This window comes from Leucoraja erinacea, chromosome 12 (genome assembly GCF_028641065.1).
Source record: "Leucoraja erinacea ecotype New England chromosome 12, Leri_hhj_1, whole genome shotgun sequence".
Taxonomy (NCBI): Eukaryota; Metazoa; Chordata; class Chondrichthyes; order Rajiformes; family Rajidae; genus Leucoraja; species Leucoraja erinaceus.
Window position 1 is genome coordinate 17,446,619 of NC_073388.1, and position 23,606 is coordinate 17,470,224.

Genomic DNA, 23,606 nt, shown 5'->3' on the forward strand with positions numbered 1-23,606 from the left:
GCGGGACAGTCATCTGGATAGAAGGAATGGGTGACATTTTGGGTCCAGACCCTTCTTCAGACTTCTATCCATGTAGTGCCCTCCAAAACATTTGGGACAAAGAACCATCATTTATTTATTTGCCTCTGTACTCCACAATTTGAGATTTGTAATAGAAAAAAACCACATTTGTTGAAGTGCACATTGTCAGATTTTAATAAAGGCCATTTTTATACATTTTGGTTTCACCATGTAGAAATTACAGTCGTGTTTATACATAGTCCCCCCATTTTAGGGCACCATAATGTTTGGGACACAGCAATGTCATGTCAATGAAAGTAGTCATGTTTAGTATTTTTAGCATATCCTTTGCAGGCAATGACTGCTTGAAGTCTGCGATTCATGGACATCACCAGATGCTGGGTATCTGGGTCAGGCCTGTATTGCAGCCATCTTTAGCTAATGCTTGTTTTGGGGGCTAGTCCCTTTCAGTTTTCTCTTCAACAAATAAAAGGCATGCTCAATTAGGTTCAGATCGGTTGATTGACTCGGCCACTCAAGAATTTACAATTTTTTAGTTTTGAAAAAACAAATTTACAAATTTTTAGCTTTGTTGCTTTAGCAGTATGTTTGGGATCATTGTCTTGCTGCAAAATGAACTTCCGGCCAATTGTTTGAAATTGAGCAGATAGGATGTGTCTATACACTTCAGAATTCATTATGCTACTACCATCAGCAATTGTATCATCAAAGAGAAGTGAGCCAGTATCTTCTGCAGCCATACATGCCTAGACCATAACACCCCCACCATAGTGTTTCACAGATGAGGTGGTACGCTTTGGATCTTAGGCAGTTCCTGCTCTCCTCCATACTTTGATCTTGCCATCACTCTGATACAAGTTAATCTTTGTCTCATTTGTCCACAAGACCTTTTTCCAGAACTGTGGTTGCTCTTTTAAGTACTTCTTGGCAAACTGTACCCTGACCATCCTATTTTTGCAGCTAACCTATGGTTTGCATCTTGCAGTTTAGCCTCTTTATTTCAGTTCATGAAGTCTTCTGCGGACAGTGGTCATTGGCAAATCCCCACCTGACTCCAGAAGAGTGTTTCTGATCTGTCGGGCAGGTGCTCTATTTTTCTTTATTATAGAGATAATTTTTCTGCCATCAGCTGTGGAGGTCTTCTTTGCTTGCTAGTCCTTTTGCAATTAGTAAGCTCACCATGTCTCTAACAGTTTTATTCTTGTTTTTCAGTCTCATAATGGCTTATTTGACCTTTATTGGCACATTATGGTGCCCTGAAATGGGGGATTATGTACAAACACAGCTATAATTTCTACATGGTGAAACCACAATGTATAAAAATGGCCTTTATTAAAATCTGACAATATGCACTTTAACCACATGTGATTTTTTTCTATTACCTGTACTAATCTCAAATTGTGGAATACAGAGGCAAATAAATGATGGTACACAAAAAGCTGGAGAAGCTTTTTTTGTGTACCTTCGATTTTCCAGCATCTGCAGTTCTTTCTTAAACAAATAAATGATGGGTCTATGTCCCAAACATTATGGAGGGCACTGTACCCATCTGTTTCTTAAATGTTGGGACAGTCCCTGCCTCAACTACCTCCTATGGCAGTTTATTCCATACACCCACCACCCTTTGTGTGAAAAGGTTAAGGGCCTGTCCCACCGATTTTTTCGGCAACTGCCGGCGTCTTACCCAAATATCTTATAGCAGAGGACCGGAAGGCATTGCAGTGGGTGGTGAAAATTGCCCAACGCATCACCGGTTCCACGCTCCCCTCCATTGAGTCTGTCCAAAGCAAGCGCTGTCTGCGGAGGGCGCTCAGCATCGCCAAGGACTGCTCTCACCCCAACCATGGACTGTTTACCCTCCTACCATCCGGGAGGCGCTACAGGTCTCTCCGTTGCCGAACCAGCAGGTCGAGGAACAGCTTCTTTCCGGCTGCTGTCACTCTACTAAACAACGTATCTCGGTGACTGCCAATCACCCCCACCCCCGGACACTTATTATTTATTTTTTTTATTCAAAATCGTTTGCTATGTCGCTCTTCAAAGGAGATGCTAAATGCATTTCGTTGTCTCTGTACTGTACACTGACAATGACAAATAAAATTGAATCTGAATCTGAATCTGATATAGGATATCCGCTATAGGATCTTTGATCTTACCAGGGTCGCCAATAGATTTTGAAGATTTCAAAATCCAGCAGCGACACAAAAAAAATATTTGCAATACCCGAGGAAACATCGTGCGTCAATACGTCATCACGCCATGTCACGCCGCAACTTTTTCGGTGACCTGATACATCAGTCAATGATGCCGGCAGTCACCAAAAAAAATCACCAAATGGGACAGGCCCTTTACCCTTCAGATTCCTATGAAATCTTTTCCCTTTCACCTAACCTACGTTCTCTGGTCCTCGATTAACCTACTCTGGGCAAGAGACTGTACGTCTACCCAATCCATGGAATAACTTAGTTCCCAATCACTTATACTTCCCAATCACCTGGATCACCCAGAGACAGTAGACACTTTTTCAGGGACAGGGCTGGCGTCACACGTCTGTCTATTCCAAGACAACGGGACCAGGCGTTGAACTGCGACACTGGGATTAAACGACAAGTACTGGAAATCCAACACGCGAACAGGAAAACAGACACAAAATGCTGGAGTAACTCAGCGGGACAGGCAGCATCTCTTTTAAAGAAACATAGAAATTAGGTGCAGGAGTAGGCCATTCGGCCCTTCGAGCCTGCACCGCCATTCAATATGATCATGGCTGATCATCCAACTCAGTACCCTGTACCTGCCTTCTCTCCATATCCCCTGATCCCTTTAGCCACAAGGGCCACATCTAACTCCCTCTTAAATATAGCCAATGAACTGGCCTCAACTACCTTCTGTGGCAGAGAATTCCAGAGATTCACCACTCTCTGTGTGGAAAATATTTTTCTCATCTCGGTCCTAAAGGATTTCCCCCTCATCCTTAAACTGTGGCCCCTTGTTCTGGACTTCCCCAACATCGGGAACCAAAGATCTTATAGCAGAGCTCTGCTATAGGATCTTTGTCGGGAACAATCTCCCTGCATCTAGCCTGTCCAACCCCTTAAGAATTTTGTAAAGAAGGAATGGGTGACGTTTCGGGTCGAGACCCTCCTACACACGAGAACAGGAAATGCTGGAAACATTCAACGTCAGATGTGATGATTATTTACTGAATTTTCTGTTTTGCCGAATTACTCGAGAAAATAATGATGTTTCGAGAAGAAGCCGACAATTAGGGTCGTTACAAAATGCTGGAGTCGCTCAGACAGTTACAGCAGCACGTTGCGTCTTCTCTTAGGTGCAAACTAGCATCTGCAGTCTCTTCCTTCACATACCACCAGCGCCTTGGGACGCACCTTGCCGTTGTTGCCGCCGGTGTCCCCGGTCTCAGCCGCTGTAGGTGGGACTCGCCGCGTCACGTGGTCCGTCCGGTAACGGCCGCGCCGTTTGAATCAATAGATCCTGTCTGCTATAGGATCTTTGGTTTGAATTGCGGCGCCAGGACAAGTCGCGCGAGTGGATGATGTCACGGACGCGGGGGCGGGGCATCGATTACACCACATGGTCCCCGTTCTTTTAAATGATGGGCATTTGCTAAGAGAAACGTGCAACGCGGCGAGCAAAACCTAAGCGCAGCGTCGGCGATCGCATCGCTGTACACCTCCGCTCAGTCCTACACGGTCACCCGTTTGCCAAACACTCCCCCTCCCATTCTGACCTGTCTGAAGAAGTGTCTCGACCCTATGCTAAATTTAAGAGGGAGTTAGATGTGGCCCTTGTGGCTAAGGGGATCAGTGGGTATGGGGAGAAGGCAGGTACAGGATACTGAGTTGGATGATCAGCCATGATCATATTGAATGGCGGTTCAGGCTCGAAGGGCCGAATGGCCTACTCCTGCACCTATTTTCTATGTTTCTATGACCCGAAACGACACCCATTCCTTCTCTCCAGAGATGCTACCTGTCCCGCAGTTACTCCAGCATTTTGTGTCTATCGTCAATTTAAACCAGCATCTGCAGTTCCTTCTTACTCTTACTAAACTCTCTGCCCTGTACCTCCTCGCCAAAGCAAATTGACGAACAGTTCATATTTCGATTGGGTTGCTTACAACCCACGGGTATGACAATGATTTGTCTAACTTCAAGTAAACCTTGCTTTCCCTCTTTCCCTCACCCTAGGTACACAAAAAAAGCTGGAGAAACTCAGCGGGTGCAGCAGCATCTATGGAGCGAAGGAAATAGGCAATGTTTCGGGCCGAAACCCTTCCTCTTGCCTATTTCCTTCGCTCCATAGATGCTGCTGCACCCACTGAGTTTCTCCAGCTTTTTTGTGTACCTTCGATTTTCCAGCATCTGCAGTTCCTTTTTAAACACCCCCCTCACCCTACTTCTCTGACTCGTTTTACTGTCCTGATTAATTTTACTGATTGTACGCCTCGTGGTCTCCTCCCTCTCAGCCAACAATGAACCATTCTACATTTCGTTGATCAGCGTCTGATTTGATTTGTCTTTTCACACCTTACCCTTCCATAACTGAAGGGCCTCGACCCGAAACATCGCCCATTCCTTCTCTCCAGAGATGCTGTATGGCCCGCTGAATTACTCCAGCATTTTATGTCTATCTTGTGTTTGTTCCTTCCTATACAGGAAGGATATGTTTGGAGGGATATAGGGAGGTTTCACGGCAGTCAGGGTCACGACCCATGACCCGTACTGTTGCTACGCTACTCCAAATGGAGTACACGCGATGAACTGCAGGTAGGCACTTCCCATTGTTTCCAGCGTAGCGGGCCCGTTAAAACCCACTGAAATTGTCGATTTTTGCGCTGTAAATAATTATGGAAATCTGGATAAGCGTGTGAGACATTTAGCCTACTTCAGAATTCCAAAAGTGAGGAGAAATGACGGTAGATAGAAGCGAGAGCTGAAGGGACAACAACAGCCAGAGTGCTTGGCGAACATTGGCCGTTTGCTCACTGCATTTCATCAACTAAGGCATTTTGTGTTTTTTCTTGATTCTTTTGGCATCTAAAAAGTTTCAGAAGTAATAAATCTGGCTGTAAATTTTTTAAATTGCCCATGCTCAAGTGGGTTTTTACATACAAAATGAAAACACATCTGAAGAAAAATTTACAGCCAGATTTATCACTTCTGAGACCTTTTAGATACCAAAGAAATCAAGAAAAAACACAAATAATGTCTTACTGTTGATGAAATGCAGTGAGCAAACGCGATAATTCCCAATATTTTCAATTCCGATATCTGCACGGCCAATGTTTACCAAGCACTTTAGCTGCTGTTGTCCCTTCAGTTCTCGCTTCTCTTACCTTCATTTCGCTTCACTTTTGGAATTCTGAAGTTGGGTACATGTCTCTCACACTTACCCCGACTTCCACAATTTTTTTCAGCGCAAAAATTCAACATTTTGGCGGTTTTTAACAGGTAGGAAAGTACGCGTTTCTTACATTAATAACATATACCGGAAGTTACGGATGTCCTCCAGATGGATTGAGCGGCTCCGTGCGTCAAGCCCTTTGACCCAGTGACCTTACGTGCAACAACCCCCCTATAGACCAAACGTGGGCAGTTGGGACCAGTGTCAATAATGACAATAAACTCTCTTGAATCTTGTTGCTGGGATGTGTGGGCAATTTGGGCAGAAGAGCCTGTTTCCACTCTGATTGGCTTCTGTAAATTGCCCCTAGTAGTTTGTGTAGGATGGCTGGTCGGCGCATCTCGGTGGGCCGTAAGGACAGTTTCTACGTTGTATCTAAACAAACAAAAAAAGTTTGGACCACGGGTTAAGGCATCTATAATATCTGATATTAATAGAGGTATATTAATGCTGCCTGTCCCACGGAGTTATCCAGCATTTTGCGTCTATCTTCGCAGCAATCTCTTCGAATGAGAGCGACGGCCGGTTTAGTATCTGCCACGAGGTTCTGAACCAAATATGGTTAAAGATGGTTCTGAAACATAATATAAAATATGGTTCTGAAGAAGGGTTTCGACCCGAAACGTTACTTATTTCCTTGGCTCCAAAGATGCTGCCTCACCTGCTGAGTTTCTCCAGCATTTTTGTAAGCCAAAGATGGTTACTTGTTTTTTATTGTCACATATAGATACGGTGAAAAACATTATCTAAAAATTAACATGCCTTAATGCAGATCTTTGGTTTCACGAGGTTGGGGAAGTCCAGAACAAGGGCAAGATCCCAGCCAGAAAACCCGTCAACAGACTAGCATTTCCAAACTTGATTATGCTGCGTGGAGCACTGTGGCAATTGAGCAGATGGTCATTCTCATCTGTCAAGCCTATGACGCTGCTGCCATTCAGGAAGACCCGAGATGGTATGGAAGCTAACATTCAATAAACAGAGAAACTTCAAATCATGACAGTTGAAGGATTACCAGTATTCCTCAATTCTCCACTGTTATAAAAAGTAATAAAGGTTAGCTTCCAGGGCTGCTTTATTATTATTATTATTGATTCATGGAGCAATATTACAAGGAAACCAATCCTTCAACCTAACTCGTCTATGGTGTCAAAACTGCCATCTAAATAATCCCATTTTACCAGAGAGACACAAAAAGCTGGAGTAACTCAGTATCTCTGGAGAGAAGGAATGGGATACATTTCAGGTCGAGACCCTTCTTCATATCATCTTCGGTTTAAATCAGCATCTGCAGTTCCTTCCTACACATCCCATTTGCCAGTGTTTGACCTCTACTCCTCTAGCTAATCCTTCGCTATTGTGGAAGGGATAACTTTATGGCTTTGCAAATTTGCTAGCAAATTTCAGAACTATGTGCATTGAAGTCTCTGGTTTCTGAGCTGTTGTCAGGAATGTGAAGTTGGAGAATTACCTTGAATAACTTTTGGTCTGTAAGTGGGATTGAATTTCTTTACCATGGTGTTGAGAGTTAGTCGTATTACTTTTAAATCATATTTGGTTCGCGATGGGAAGTGTGTGGTAGGGAGGGGCAGCGAGGAGGGAGCACGACGCTGTGGGAGGGAGGGAGGGGCGGTGAGGAGGGAGCACTGCGCTGAGGGAGGGAGGGAAGCCGCGGGAGGGCGTGGACCCAAGGACCCGAGCGAGGCCGCGGGCGGGCATGTGTGAAACGGGTGCCAACCCGAGTCATGGTGCCCGCCCATCTCATTGTGATGCCATTAGTCGAAGCTGGTTGAAGAATCTATGTGAAATGCAGTTTAAAAGGCAGTTTTGTCTTTTTTTTTTAATTTTATTCAACAATAACGTGAAATATAGGATCAAATCTTAAGTGAACCTGATCATTGCGTGGAGGGGGAAAATGAGTCAAAATATGTAAACATTTAAGTGATACTGCGTAGCATTTTGGCAAAAATACATAAATATGAGACTTTTATAGGTAGAGATGTCATGAAACAGAACAATTAAATCTTTACTTGCAGCACCACAACAGATATGTAAACACGATAATTAAACATTTTAAAAAGTTCAGTATATTCAAAAACAGTGCTAAGACAAAAGTAATGCCCAAGTCTCTGTTGTTCAGAGTTTATTTGGAGGTTGCAGTGTTTAATAGCATGATGGTTGTTGTGAAGAAGTTGCTCCTGAACCTGGATGTTAGTTTGCAGACTTCTGGATTACAAGAGTGAAATGAAAGTGTGGCCAGGATGGTGCAAGTCATACAGGAAACTGGCCCTTTGACAGAATTCACCGCAGCCAACCAACTTGGCCCATCTAAGCTAGTCCCGTTTATCTACCATGTACATGATCAAATGTATTTTAAATTGTATTATTTTATTTGCCTCAACTACTTTCTTTGACAGCTACTTCCATATACCCATCCTGTATAAAAAGTTGCTCCTCCGGTTTCTATTAAATCTTTCTCCTCCCACCTTGAACCTACACCCTCTAGTTCTTGACTCCCCTATCCTTCAAAAACTGTGCAATCACCCCATCTATTCCCCTCATGAATTTATATACCTCGCTAAAGTCATCATCTGCTTTCTACTTCAATTAATAAAGTCCTGACTTCCGTCAGCCCTTAACTGTATGACACAAGTTTTGCATGGGTCTGTGTAGGAAGGAACTGCAGATGCTGGAGAGAGAGAGGGAATGTACAGGTTACTTGGAGTTAGAGAAATCAATATTCATACCACTGGGTTGTAAGCTGCCCAAGCAAAATATGAGATGCTGTTCCTCCAATTTGCATTTGGTCTCACTGTAACAATGGAGGAGGCCTAGGACAGAAAGGACTGGGAATTAAAGTGTTTGGCAACCGGGAGATCAGGTACATCCAGGCGGACTGAGTGAAGGTGTTCAGCAATACGATCGCCCAGTCTACGTTTGGTCTCACCAATGTACAAGAGTCCACACCTTGAACGCATACAATGATGAGGTTGGAGGTGGTGTAAGTGAACCTCTGCCTAACCGGAAAGGACTGTCAGGGTCCCTGGACAGAGTCGAGGGAGGTGGTATACGGATAGGTGCTGCACCTCCTGCAGTGGCTGAGTTAATCAGGGCGTTAAGGTGGGAACAGTCTCTGCAGAAGTTGGAAAGTGGTGGACATTGACTCTGACTTTGACTCTGACATCGGGGGGAGAGGGAAGTGCAGGGGAGAGATACGTTTTTTTTTGCCTTCTGTGTAAATGTGTTGTGTCTGTGTAAATTGTGTTGTGTCTTGGGTCTTTTTTTTTCTTGTATGTATGACTGCAGAAACAACATTTCACTTGAGCCTCTATCAGGTTCAAGTGACAAATAAATTGTATTGTATTGTATTGTACATGGGAAGATGTGATCGGAGGTGGTGAAAATGTCAGAGGAATATGTGCCGTATGCGACAGCTGATGGGGCGAAAGGTAAAGACTAGGAGGACTGTCCTGTTGTGACTAGGGGGAGGGGGAGGGGGAGCAAAAGCGATGCTGTGGAGTACCGAGGAGAGGGCCTCATCTATGATGGAAGAGGGAAACCCCCCGTTCCCTAAAGAATGAGGATGTCCTAGTATGGAACACCTCATCTTGGGCGCAGATATGGCGTAGACGGGAGGAATTGGGAGTAGGAGATGGAGTCTTTGAACGAAGAAGTAGTCTAGATAGTTGTGGGAGTTAGTGGGTTGTAATAGATGTCAGTCAATAGTCTATTTCCTGTGACGGAGACTGTAAGATCAAGAAAGGGGAGGAAGGTGTCGGAGATGGTCCAAGTGAATTTCAGTGCAGGATGGAAATTTGTGGTGAAGTTAATGAAGTCCATGAGTTCTGCATGGGTACAGGAAGTAGCACCGATGCAGTCGTCAATGTAACAGATCCTTCAACCCAACTTGTCTATGGTGACCAAACTGCCTATCTAAATGGTCCCATTTGCCAGCGTTCAACAATTAAATTGAACAACAAGTTCTGGAGAGAAAATGGTTGAAAAATGATGGAAATCTTCCCATTTGTCTGTAATCCCAACTGTTCTCATAATTGTTGAATACTCAATTTCCCTTGCTAAACCATTACTCCCCTCATCACACATCCACTGGTTTACAAAAGGTTTCCTCCAAATATTGGAAACGCTCATTTTGCTCTTTAGTCCCCATCACAAACAACTTTCCCAGCCTGAGACATCATGGCAACTGTCCAAAACTGAACTATTTCATTTGCAATCTCCATATCAGAATTAACTTTGAGATTAACTTGAGCAGTGTTCTGATGAATGGTCCTTAATCTGAAAAGGTGACTATTTCTCTTTTTATGGGCACTAGGATAATAAGATGTTATCAAATTTTACAAAACAATTTTGTAAAGTAACCAGCTGTCACTTGTCTTATGTGAAGAATGGCAGAAAAATGTTTTAATGATGAAGATCACATAAAAAACATCAAAAGGTGAAAAACAAGCCAACTAGATAAGCACCCAGCTGCTTTATTAATGTACAGGTACATTAGATTCTCATTCACATGTATTTACAACTTGATACTTAAACAGCCCGAAATACAGATAATTCCAAAATTGGAAGAGATCTCTATAGCAACAAATATGAATGAGATGCATGTTAAAATAGCCGATAACCTTAAGAATAACAAAAAAAAACTAATTAAAATATCTGCCTCTGGTCTGTAATATTACCCCCATACCCAGAATATGCTCACCCGTACATGTTGCCATCTTTCTCTCAGCTTCAGTACAAACCACATCGCCGTCTGCTTATTTTTGTTAAATTTTAAAAAATCAATCCACCAAACATTATGAATCAGACTTTACCCCTCTCCGTGTGTGTGTGTGTGTGTCTATATATATATATATTATATATATAGCTGTTTCAACTTCTGTTCGCTTTATCTTCAGAAAGCTTTTGGATGACAAGAGGGAGTCTAAAATTAATATTTACAATCGTGGTTTCTCGCAGAAAACCAATTAACCATCAAGTTGAAGTGATGAGAGTCAAGTTGAAGTGACTGTTGACGCAGACCTGAGAATAAACCCTGAAAACAGTTCTGTTATACTTTTGAGCATGTGGATTGACAGCAAAAGAAAATCCTCTAAACACATTCACAAAATGTTGGCATCACCGGCTTATGTTAAAAGCATCACTACAAAATATTATTTGTGTTGAGAACTGTAGAACGTTGGTAAATCTACACAATATAAATAACAGATGAGATACTTACCTGGGGACTAAGGAGTGAATCCTTAGCCCTTCATAAATGATCCTACAAAAATCAAATGAGTCCATTCAGTGAAGCAGAAGAACAACCACTCTCCCGATCAATTGCTTTTAATTATTCCAAATGGTTCCTGCACTGGCAGTCTTCAAAACTTCATTCCAGACCCCAGCAGCAGCTGTAGCACTGCTACTCCGCACAATTATTATACCTGCATGTCATGCAAAGAAACACATACTACAGCTTCATTAAAAACTATGGGTCAGACCAGGAAATGCATTTCATTGCATCACGAGTTCGTGTCTGACACACAATGAAACTCATCCAATTGCATTACTTGAGCCACATAGGATAATTGGTAATCCTGCTGCAACATTTGAAGAACTGAAGCGAAGCCCAATAAAGAAATTGTCCATTTGGCACTCTTCCTTTTCATAAGGAAAGCAAATTGTCAACACAAACACAGACATTGCAACTAAAAGGTCTAACAAGGCAGAGATCACAAAGGCTACCACAAAAGGAAATCTCTGGTTTATAAAAATAATTTGACAAGACAGGTATAAACATAATGCCACTTCTTTAAATTGTTAATGTAAGGCCTTAACTTGTCTGACCATCAGGCTTTCTGACATTCTAAGGGAAGCCTCTGCGATTTGTAAAGCAATGAGTTGCCAATATCAGAATTTTAACATCAAATCATAACTGTGAGTTCCTGGTTAAATATTACAAATGTTGCATTTCCGCACGTGTCCTTGGGCCAATCCTGTGTTCACAGTTTAGTTCTAACAAAAACAAGATTCTTGCAATGAACTGGCTCCAATCTTCAGTCACTGGGCTGGTATGAAATTACACCACTGCCAGTATTTCTCATCTTATAAATCCAAAACGATCATCGCGAGACAAGTCTTAGAGCAAGTCGTCTTGTGTTGTTGCCAAGCTTGACCAATGGAACATGTATTATGAAGGTTCATTTGTCTCCATAGCTTTAAGTGGTTTGATCATATGGTCTGGTTTGTCGCCTGCAGCATAATGCTCCCACATCTGCATGTATAAACGCTCCAAATCCATGGTATATTGCTTGGTGTTGAACAACGGGCTACTCACTCTTTGTTTCCACACCTTTCCGCGAATCTTCTTTAGACTGCACAAAAATTGTACACATTGTAATGTTCAAATTAAATCTCTCTACATTCAAATATTAGTTAGCAAAGTTGATCAAATGTTACATCTACCTATTGCACTTGGCAGCTAAACAATCAAATGGGTACAAGGACCTGGAAAAACTAGTGGCAAAATGTGAGCCTTCTCTCCCCAGATGTATTATATTGTTCAGAAAGGCAAGATTCATCTATTTTAAGTTATGAGTATTTCAACTAGATCTGACTTCTAATGCTGCTATAGCTGAAGCCCTTAATTTCCTATGTGAAATTTCCAAGTCACTTTCACTTTATATGTTTTATTTAAAACTAGCTGATGGTTTCAGGGTTAATGGAAATTTGTGCATCATACTTCTGTATATACTTTGGATAATAATAAAGTATCCTTCAATATAACATCTGTGAAATATTTTCCAATCTGTAAATGCTTATATTTCCCAAAATTAGTTTGGTGTTCAAATACTATTCAACCTTCAGATAAATCTAGATCATGATTTCCCATTTCACCTTGAGTATTAGAAATGCTACTTCACAACAATAAAAAGATTAGTAAAATACCTCAACAGCAGTTATTTTGCAAGCTTATGAATAAAGCAAACAACAATTCATTTCAAACATCTGGAGCAAACTTGTATTTCAATTTAATTTTCTCGTGCTCTCTATTACAATTCTCAGCTCTGGTTAGGTTGTTAGTTGGAGAGATGAGACTGAGAATTCAAGTCTTGAAGAAACTTGAGCACAACACTCTCAATGCTGTGCTGAGGAAATGCTAGACTGATTAGGGATAAAAAATGATCAATGCTCAAAAACCCCTAAAAACCTGGAGAGAAAGACAATTAATGTTTTAGAACATTAAGCTTTCTCCATTTCTAGAGGTAGATTAATAAACATTACAGAGGTGCAAGGAAAGTGGGTGGGCAGGAAAGGAACCCAAAAAATGCAAGTCTACTCAATAGGGAGATAAAATGATTTAAGAAATAATAGCGCAACTCCTTGGCATCTATATAGGATGATAGTGTATGCAGCAGTGCACAGTAAATTCTCAACAACCACAATGATTTGACAGTTTAAAATCAATGATGTTCACATATTCAAGTAACTGAATGCTGACAGAAGTCATGAGTATTTTGTATAATTAAGCAATCCCAAGAAGAAGCAGCAAAGCCAATACCAATCTGATGGACTAATTCATGAACAAATTGCATGTTTGCACTCTCCAAATTATTCATTAAGTAACGCCAGGAAAGCCATACACAAATCAGACATTAGTGAAAAAACAGAATTAGAACATACTATTCCATATCTGTGCCCAACATGACAGCAACATCCTCATACTCCTGTCTCGTCTTTGCTATCAGTTCTGGACATCCCAAGCACATCAGCTGAGAAGCAGCCACGCGAGATGCAAGTGTTTCCCCTGCAAAAATGAGCAATGTAAAAGAATCATTAAATTATACCAGACAAATACATAATATCATAAGCCAGGGTAAGGCTCTTGTTACCCATGCTGAATTTTGTTTTGGGCATCTTTTCTTAAAATCATGCTTGTATTAACAAGTGATTTTCCACAATTTTTTAGGCCAAATTTCCCACAAGAACAAAGAAAAAAAAACAGGAACAAGCCTTTCAGCCCACATTGTCCATGTCAAACAGAATGTAAAAAGTCAGTTTTGTGTGGGACTATCAGTATTTCCCAATACAACGGTCTTGAAGGTACATAAAGACACATTAATGCTATAGCCCCAAACCACCTAACAGCTCTTTGAGTTTGGGAAAGGTTCAGTGCTTCCTCTCACAAACTTGGCTTATTTTCTCTGGAGCCTTGGGAGACTGAAGGGGGATCTGTTAGAAGTTTACAAGATTATGAGGGACATAGATGGATGGCCACAGTTTTTTTCTCAGGATGGAAATGCCAAAAACTAGACAATATAGTTTTAAAGTGAGAGGGATAAAATATGAGATATGACAGGACTTAAAAAAAAAAAATACACATCAGATAGTGGGTGCCTGGAATGCGCTGCCAGGAGTGATGGTGGATGCATAAACGACAATGGCTTTTAAGAGACTTATAGATAGGCATGTGAATGCGCAAGGAATAGAGGGATATGGATCACGTGCAAGCAGGGGCGATGAGTTTCATTTGACATCATATGCAAAGCTGCCAAGTTTTATCAGAGCATTTCAGTATTCTAGTATCTGAAAATCAGTGTATTGCTGAGGAAAACAGTATTTTTATGGGGTGCCATTTTGCTGAAAAAATGTTATTTTTCTATGTGCGGTCACACCCATGTAAGAGTGCAAAAATGCATAGCTTTGCTACCAATTGACATGTCTTCTACGCACCTTACTTGACAGTGCATTCATGACCATCTTTTTGTATACTTCTGTTTGAACGGCTGCTTCCTACTTTTAGCACCAGATGATGATGTAGAAGCCATTTTGGAAGCCTCCCTCTCCCCCTCTCACTCTTTCTTCCTCTCTCTCCTTCCCCCTCTCTCACTCCCGCCATACCTCTCGCCCTCGCTCTCTCCTTCCCACCCTCCCTCTCTCCTTCCTTTTTTTCTCCCTTCCTCTCTCTCTCTCTCTCTCTATCTCCCTCCTTCTCCCTCCCCTCTCCATCCTCTCCCTCTCTCCACCCCTCCCTCTCTCCCCCTTTAGCCCGCCCACCGTTCTGTAAAATCAAGGCCAATCCCAATGTAACTTCAATCCCACTGGTAACCTTTCACCACTATGCTTATCCAGAATTCTACCACTGCCTGAAAAATAAGTAAAGGCTCAACTTCCACTGAGAAAGAGAATTCCAAAGACTCATTGTTATACAAGAATTCTCCAGAACAGTCTGTGACCCATAGCGCTGTGGCCACGCTATGTGGCCATAGCGCTATGTTTAAAGCCCTTCAAACAAAAGTAAGGACATTAAGATGTGACAAATATCAAAGTCAGTCACCGTTTGACTGATCATGGTATTACCCTATTACAAGGAATCTTAAATTTATCCTGGTCTTTGAATTGAATGACTTCACATTTGCCCTTCTTGAATTCATTTTCCTATAGTTTAGCCATTCTAATCCAAATCACTTTGTAGTTTCCTTCTCCAATCTGCAGAATTTAGCACGACACTCTTCCATGACCAAATCTATAACATTGAGACATTAATGCTCCCTATGATGCTTACTAATCAACACATCCCCACTTGCCCTTGTCCAAAAGCATTTCAACAGTCTACATCTAATTTTGTGGCCCCTTTTCAAATGTCTTCTCCGCAAAGCTATTTAGAAACAAGCCTTCAGTAATGATTTATTTCAAAATATTTATCTGGCTTGATCCACCCTGAACAAGAAACAGTTCTAAGTGTTCTTAAATAATAATTTCTCGCATTGAATCCCATCTATCAATATTTTAACAAAGGTGATTTCGTGACATGCCTTCAGATGTACAGTGGTAATTATCATTAACATCACAACACAAATAGATTGTCAAATTTCAAAACAAATGAACATTGTGATAAACATCAAATCGAAAAACAGCACCATACCAGAAGAGGTTAATTTATCTAACTCTACTAGGCAGTCAAAAAAAATCAATTGAATGTATTGAAAGTCAACATAATCAAATCAAGATTAGTGCTGCCAGAAAGCAGCTGCTTCAGAAAACAATTAATAGACACCTTCCCAAATATAAATTGAAACATTGGAGAAAGTAATCAAATTATTATTTGTTAACTGTTCAACAATCACATGACAAGTATTAGGCAATTGACAGCATGGAAAGAACAACAATAATATGGTATTTAAGGTCAGAGTACTCAACACAAATGTTTCCATCAATAATTATGACAACTTATATAAATTCTACTAAAAGATAAGTACAAAAATTACCCACCATTGCACATACCTGGCATAGTCACCATTGGTGTTCCAGCCCAAAGTACATCCATGCCAGTGGTGTGTCCATTACATAGTGGAGTGTCTAGACATACATCAGCCAGCTGTCCTCGCCTCACGTGTTCTTCTTTTGGAGCAACAGGTGAAAAGATAATACGGTTTGTAGACAGACCCATGCCCTGGGCATACTGCTGAATATTGGGTTCGCCAACCGCAGGGAATCGAAGGAGCCACAGTACGCTGTTAGGAACTCGCTTTAAGATCTGCAAGGTAAAAGAAATGAACTTTTCAAATTACCTTCATTATGTAAATGCACAAGTTGCACTAAGAATTAACAATCTACAAATTCTTGCATCCTGCTTGTTTAACATGTTTAAGCTATTCTATTTTACTATCCAGCCATGAAAGGCAATCACGAAGAATAAAACTAAACCAAAATGAACAATCTTAAAACTGTTCTCTCAGACAAAGTCTTCTAGGTGATAAAGGGAGCTGAGGGAATGCTCTGTGTTATGTTTCAGAGACATGGCTAACCCCCAGCTCCCCAGACTCAGCGGTCCAGCCTGAAGGGTGCTCCATCCACTGTATGGACCGTACACTGGCAGAGGAACAACTACAGGACTGTTTGGAGTCTGTAGACTGGGTAATGTTCAAGGACTCGGTAACGGACTTGAACGAATACGTCACAGTCGTTAAAGACTTCATTACGAAATGTGGGGAGGACTGCATCCCGACAAAAACCTTCCGAGTGTTTCCCAATCAGAAACCTTGGATGAACTTTGAGATCCGCACTCTTTTGAAGACCAGACACCGGGCATTCATGTCTGATGATACAGTGGTCTACAAGAAGTCCAGGTACGACCTTGGTAAGGCCATCAAAAAGGCCAAAAGGGACCTGCTCCAAACTGGAGGAGAGATAGATTCGGAAGCTGTGGCGGGGCCTGAATGCAATCACAAGGTGAAATCAGGAGGCAGCTCAGATGTCAGCAAAACATCACTCCCTGAGGAGCTCAATGCGTTTTATGCATGCTTTGATAGGGAGAATGTGCCTTCCCGAGCCCCCATTCGCTGTGATGGTATTTCAGTCTCAGTCACAGAGGCCGAGGTCAGGAAATCCTTCAGAGGGGTGAACCCCCGAAAAGCGCCTGGACCTGATGGTATACCTGGTCGTGTTCTAAAAACCTGTGCGGACCAACTGGCTGGAGTTTTTACGGACATTTTCAACATCTCACTTCTGAGGTCTGAGGTTCCCACCTGCTTCAAAAGGGCATCAATTATACCAGTGCCCAAGAAGAGTAAGGTGACGTGCCTCAATGACTATCGACTAGTGGCACCAACGTCTGTGGTGATGAAGTGCTTTGAGAGGTTGATCATGGAGCAAATCAACTCCTATCTCGACAAAAACCTGGACCCACTGCAGTTCGCTTACCGCCACAACAGATCAATGGTGGGTGCGATCTCGCTGGCCCTCCACTCCGCTCTGGACCGCTTAGACAACAAAAACTCATATGTCATTCATTGATTACAGCTCGGCATTCAATACAATCATCCCCTCCAAGTTGGTTACCAAACTCTCAGAAGTGGGTCTCTGCGCGTCCCTCTGCAATTGGATCCTCGACTTCCTCATTCTCAGACCACAGTCTGTTCGTATTGGTGGAAATGTGTCAGACTCGATAGCAATCAGCTCGGGAGCACCTCAAGGTGTGCTCAGCCCCCTGCTGTACTCACTCTATACTCATGACTGCGCAGCCAGTCATAGTGCGAACTCCATCATCAAGTTCGCTGACGACACCACTGTTGTGGGACGTATCATTGATGGGGATGAGTCAGAGTATAGAAGAAAGATCGAGCGACTGTCCATATGGTGCCAGCACAATAACCTTGCCCTCAACACCAGCAAAACCAAGGAACTGAGTGTGGACTTTGGAAGGAGTAGGATGGGGACCCACAGTCCCGTTTATATCAACGGGTCGATGGTTGAAAGGGTCAAGAGCTTCAAATTCCTGGTGTGCACATCTCTGAAGATCTTTCCTGGTCCGAGAACACTGATGCAATTATTAAGAAAGCACATCAGCGATTCTACTTCCTGAGAAGATTACAGAGAGTCGGTTTGTCAAGGAGGACTCTCTAACTTCTACAGGTGCACAGTAGAGAGCATGCTGACCGGTTGCATCGTGGCTTGGTTCGGCAACTTGAGCACCCTGGAGAGGAAAAGACTACAAAAAGTAGTAAACACTGCCCAGTTCATCATCGGCTCTGACCTCCCTTCCATTGCGGGGATCGATTGCAGTCGCTGCCTCAAAAAGGCTGGCAGCATCATCAAGGACCCACACCATCCTGGCCACACACACATCTCCCTACTACCTTCAGGTAGAAGGTAGAGGAGCCTGAAGACTGCAACAACTAGGTTCAGGAATAGCTACTTCTCCACAGCCATCAGGCTATTAAATTTGGCTCGGACAAAACTCTGAACATTAATAGCCCATTATCTGTTATTTGCACTTGATCAGTTTATTTATTCATGTGTGTATATATTTTATATAATGGTATATGGACACACTGATTTTGTAGTCAATGCCTACTATGTTCTGTTGTGCTGAAGCAAAGCAAGAATTTAATTGTCCTATCAGGGCCACATGACAATAAACTCTTGAATCTAGAATCTTCTAGAGGAGTTTATAATTAATAAGCAATGGAAGAACTAAGAAATAACAATTGCACATTATAGAATAACTCAATCTATGAAACATTATTTACTGGACATGAAATGTATAAAACAAATATGCTTGTTATTTTTCAGAGGCAGATATAGAATAGAATGGAGTAACAAAACAATTTTAACATTCACCGGAAAGAACAATATCGAGCAACAAGATCAGAAAAGCAGTTCTTTCAATATGACGTCAAGAATGTATCATGTCAGAATAAAGTCAGGAACCAAATCCTCAATTTTGCACAAATTAATTCAGTACTTTTTGGAGCCCAAAAGAGGTCAGAATCTACAAATAGTCGAAGAGTAAGAACTGAAATTTTACAACTCAAAGGACAATGAATTTTTGTAATTTTCTTCTCCAGATAGCTGTGAATGTTCAGATGCCACATATAATCTAGAGTCATCAGTTTTTGGATATCAAAGTAACCAAGCAATGAGGTGGTGGCAGAAAATATGGACTGATCCTTTTTAACCAAAATGCAAAACTTTCCCTTTTAAGCAGTAAACAATGGATATTAATTTCACAACTACAACCAATGACAAACTGTTGAGATAATAATACTTACACTAGCCCACATTTGGAGGGTAGACGGATCAATCTTATACAGCTGGTTGAAGTTACAATAAACAATAGCATCTTCAGGTAGGCCATACTGTGATCGCGTTGTAACAATAATTGTACGTGGAACCTCTTCTCCAGTTGCTGCCTTGTTGTTAATCTGATGAAAGATTGAATACTTGATAAGATAAAGTTTCATTCAGTATAGTATCACAATAGCCAGAAAAATTTCAACACATTTCTATTCAGCTGAAATCTGCCAACTGCTAGAATGGTCCCATTTCACCAAATAAAGAAAGACATATCCATCAAACCCATCCAAACGTTATACTAGAAGAAAAATCTGTATGATCAACAATTCCATTTCTTTCAAGGTACCTCCGGCTCAAACATTATTCTACAGCTGCTTGGAAATGTTATTCCTTTGGTTACCATTAATAATTTTATTCCCCATCCTCACATCCCCTCCCAAATCGCATTGCTATTCTGTTCACTTACTTGTGTCGTTGCCAGTCCATTGCTGACTGTGAAGTTATTGATTGTAACCTGTATTTGCCCCTGATTGATCATGTTGATAATGGCTTCAGCTGCAGTGTTCATTGGAACAACAGGCATTGAAAGCGCAGAGTTTGTATCAGAGTTGTCCCCCCCATCAGGGCACTTGAGCTGTAAACAAAATTATACGGGTCAATGCACAAGAGAAATTCAGAATATACTTGAAATCCAAAATAATATAGAAAACTCGAAGCACTTAGCAGGACAAATAGCATCTCTAGAAAGAGTCAATATCAACAATTCAGGTCAAGAATTATTCCATCGGAAGGAACAAAGTGAGAAAGCAATCATATGTTGCTGAGTGAAGGAGCGGTGGGAATCTATGGAGTGTTTTTGATAGGTGACAAAGTTGTCACCAATCAAAACACTTACCTTTAGAAAGTAACAGCTTAAGAAAGCAGAGAGAGAATAATAAAAATTTAAGTAACAATACTGCCACACCTCGAGGGTGAATACAGAAGAGTGGCTAAGCAAAATTGTTAAATTCAAAATTAAGTTTCAAGGGCAGTAAAAAGCCGAGAGAATGTGGTGCAGTTCTCGAAGTTACATTGGGTAGAAGGCCAGAGGGGAAGTAGGGCAGAGTATTAAATTGACAGGCAACTGAGAGCTCAGTGTGCCCTCTGGATTGTGGAGCTCCAGTCACTAAACTTCCATTTATCCACACATCTTCCTATGTTCAAGAGGTATGACACTACATTAGAACTAATTAGCTGTCTTGTCTGTAAAGCTGTTCTGAGTGGGTTTTTTTAGGTTTCTTACAGATGAAAAGGTAGGTGTTACACATCCAGTAATTACTTGGGAGTAGTGCCAAGACTTTACAGGACTTTTATAGAACACTTGTTTTAAAACTCACAAAATCATACTGCAGCTTTATAGGACGTTGGTAAGGCAACATTTGGAGAATTGCGTGCAGTTCTAGCCACCCCATTACAGGAAGAATGTGGAGGTTTAAGAGAGGGTGCCGAGGACATTTACCAGAACACTGCCTGGATTACAGGGTATTACTTACAAGGAGCGGTTGGACAATCTTGGATTGTTAGAGGCCGAGGAGAGAGCCGAGAGAAGTATGTAAAATTATGAGAGACCTAGATAGGGTAGACAGGACCTTTTGCCCAGGGTGAAAATATCAATGACTAAAGGGCTTTAAGGCGAGCTTTAAGGCGAGAGGGGCAAAGAAGAAAGCAGATGTAGAGCACAATTTAAAAAAGAGAGTGGAGATGACTGTAACATGGTACCAAGGATGGTGGTGAAGGCAGATACGTTAGGGTATTTAAGAGACTTTTAGATAGGCACATCGATTATGCAGAGAATTGAGGGATATAGATCACATGCAGGCAGAGATTAGTTTAACTTGCCATCATGTTTAACACGGGCATTGTGGGACTAAGAGATTGTGTACTGTTCCACTTTTTAAAGAAAGTAAACTGCCATCAGGAAGTAGTGCATGGAATAGTACTTTTGGAATGTTGAAAATGTTGGGAATGAAAGATGGAAATCCCATTGAAGTTGGCAGAAATTTTGGAGATTGGGTGGTGATATGGTGGAAGGAAGCTTCAAATGGGAACCCTATTCTTGTTCTAGTTTAGTAGGAAGTGGAGGTGGAAGGTCAAGAGCCCTCCAAACTATGGGAGAGTAGAAGTCACAGTTAAGTAAAGAGGCACATTTTAAAAACACTATTATGTAAAAACTTGTTACAGCAATATGATAGAGAGAGAAAATGGATGAGTGGAAGGGTGCTTATAAGAACAGGGTGGGGAGGTGCTGCAGTTGAAGTAACTGAGGGAGTCAGCGAATCTGTAATCGATATTGATTGTTAACCTGTCACCTGAAACAGATATAAAGATCTTAAATGAGAACTGTTATATTAAAAGGAAACCTGGGTGAAAACTGGTAACAAAGGAAATGAATTACAAATTCTGTATGGATACAGGAAGCATCATATACCCAAGAAGGGTTGAGCAAGGAGACAAAATAGAAACCAATGAAGAATTGTTCAGAGTATTTAATAAAGAGATATACAAGATGCACAGCTCTTAGATTTGGCACTGATAGTAAAAAAACACTTAAAATCATCCATATTACCATAATTGTTTCATTTAATTTAGTAAAATACAGGTGTACAATCCATGCAGCATAATCTTTATATGGTGCTACTTCCCACTTCTTACCTTGACTACTTTGACATCAGGGAGGCTGTCTAGAAATGCCTTCAGATCAATACCATTAAGAACAATCCTGTTATCATATATGTGTCCATTTGACTTGAAGTCGATAACAGCCTTTTTCTAAAGCCAAAAGAAAAAATTAAGACACCTGGTCTTTCAGTAAACATTAGGTGGCTCAGGATAATTGGAGGCAGGAAACATTGATGAGATCCAATAGGGAAAACAAAAATGAGGGCAGGTGATTACTTAATAGCCAGCATGAGCGTTGTGAGACAGTTTGTGTGCTGTACGACTATGACAATGATCATCCATAAAATACAAACTAAACAGCAAGAGCAAAAGACAAAATTGCAGTCATGTTAGACAGATGTGAAAATGTAGCAAGCTAGGAAGATTCCAGACTGAAAAAATGCCATTACTCTTCTGGGACTGCCCCTGAGCTCCAGTGACCTAGGTTCCAACTTGACCACTGGTGCTGTGTGGAGTTTGAACATTCTCCCTGCAACATAGGCTTCCCGTGGTGCTTCAGTTTTCTCTCAAATCCCAAGAACATGTGGATGGATGGGCTAATTGGCCTCAGTAATTACCCCAGCGTAGTTGAATCTTGGGGAGTTGTTGGGAATGCGAGAAGTGCCCTCCATTATGTTTGGGACAAAGACCCATTTATTTATTTGCCTCTGTACTCCACAATTTGAGATTTGTAATAGAAAAAAAAAAATCACATGTGGTTGAAGTGCAGTCAGATTTTAATAAAGCCCATTTTTATACTTTTTGGTTTCAGCAGTGTTTATACATAGTCCCCCCATTTCAGGGTACCATAATGTTTGGGACAGCAATGTCATGTAAATGAAAGTAGTCATGTTTAGTATTTTGTTGCATATCCTTTGCATGAAATGACTGCTTGAAGTCTGATTCATGGACATCAACAGTTGCTGGGTGTCTTCTCTCGTGATGCTCTGTCAGGCTTTTATTGCAGCCATCTTTAGCTTATGCTTGTTTTGGGGGCTAGGTCCCCTTCAGTTTTCTCTTCAGCATATAAAATGCATGCACAATTGGATTCAGACCAGGCTTGGCCACTCAAGAATTTACCATTTTTTAGCTTTGAAAATCTCCTTTGTTGCTTTAGCAGTATGTTTGGGATCATTGTCTTGTATGAAAGAACCACTGGCCAATGAGTTTTGAGGCATTTGTTTGAACTTGAACAGATACGATGTGTCTATACACATCAGAATTCATTATGTTACTATTATCAGCAGTTGTATCATCAATGAAGATAAGTGAGCTATTACCTTCAGCAGCCATACAGGCCCAGGCCATAAAACCCCCACCACTGTGTTTCACAGATGAGGTGGTATGCTTTCTGGATCTTGGGCAATTCATTCTCTCCTCCATACCTGCTCTTGCCATCACTCTGAAATGTTAATCTTCGTCTCATCTGTCCACAATAATTTATTTCCAGAACTGTGGTTGCTCCTTTAAGTACTTCTTGGCGAACTGGCCATCCTATTTTTGCGGCTAACCAGTGGTTTGCATTTTGCAGTGTAGCCTCTGTATTTCTGTTCATGGAGTCTTCTGCGGACAGTGGTCATTAACAAAATCAATACCCGACTCATGATTACTTGAGATATGAAAGTGAATTAGGTGTCAAATTAAACTTATTGTTATGCTTTATCTGATGGGGATAAATCGACAATTGATTTGATTTTTTAAATTTCAAAAACCCCCACCATGGACAGATGTTTGGGGATTTTTCTCTCCTATTATCAGAGAGAATTCTTCTCTGTCATCAGCTGTGGAGCAGCCTGTCAGTTTGGCAGCTTGGCCTGCCAGTCCCTTTGCGATTAGTAAGCTCACCAGTGCTCTCTTTGTTCTTAATGATGTTCCAAACAGTT

The 23,606-nt window shown here is 41.4% G+C and overlaps 2 protein-coding genes across 6 annotated transcripts in view; both read right to left on the reverse strand.

The window, feature by feature from the left end:
* gcna (germ cell nuclear acidic peptidase) overlaps nt 1–3,561 on the reverse strand; it is a 29,188-nt gene extending 25,627 nt beyond the window's left edge. Inside the window, exon 1 of one of the 3 annotated variants that reach the window (XM_055643669.1) lies at nt 3,411–3,561. The gene's annotated coding sequence lies outside the window, so the exon portion shown is untranslated. Of the gene's footprint in view, nt 1–3,389 lie in introns of all 3 variants that reach the window. The other 2 variants (XM_055643667.1, XM_055643668.1) reach the window with 2 other exon arrangements.
* Nucleotides 3,562–9,901: 6,340 nt separating this feature from the next.
* Nucleotides 9,902–23,606, reverse strand: part of LOC129702103 (UDP-N-acetylglucosamine--peptide N-acetylglucosaminyltransferase 110 kDa subunit) — a 72,609-nt gene continuing 58,904 nt past the window's right edge. For 2 of the 3 annotated variants that reach the window (XM_055643670.1, XM_055643672.1), the window contains 6 exons: nt 21,718–21,834; nt 19,493–19,660; nt 19,002–19,154; nt 15,721–15,985; nt 13,132–13,255; nt 9,902–11,822 (listed from right to left, as the gene is read on the reverse strand). In XM_055643670.1, coding sequence (XP_055499645.1) covers nt 11,639–11,822; nt 13,132–13,255; nt 15,721–15,985; nt 19,002–19,154; nt 19,493–19,660; nt 21,718–21,834 — 1,011 coding nt within the window. In that variant the 3' untranslated portion in view covers nt 9,902–11,638. The remainder of the gene's footprint in view (nt 11,823–13,131; nt 13,256–15,720; nt 15,986–19,001; nt 19,155–19,492; nt 19,661–21,717; nt 21,835–23,606) is intronic. The other variant, XM_055643671.1, reaches the window with a different exon arrangement.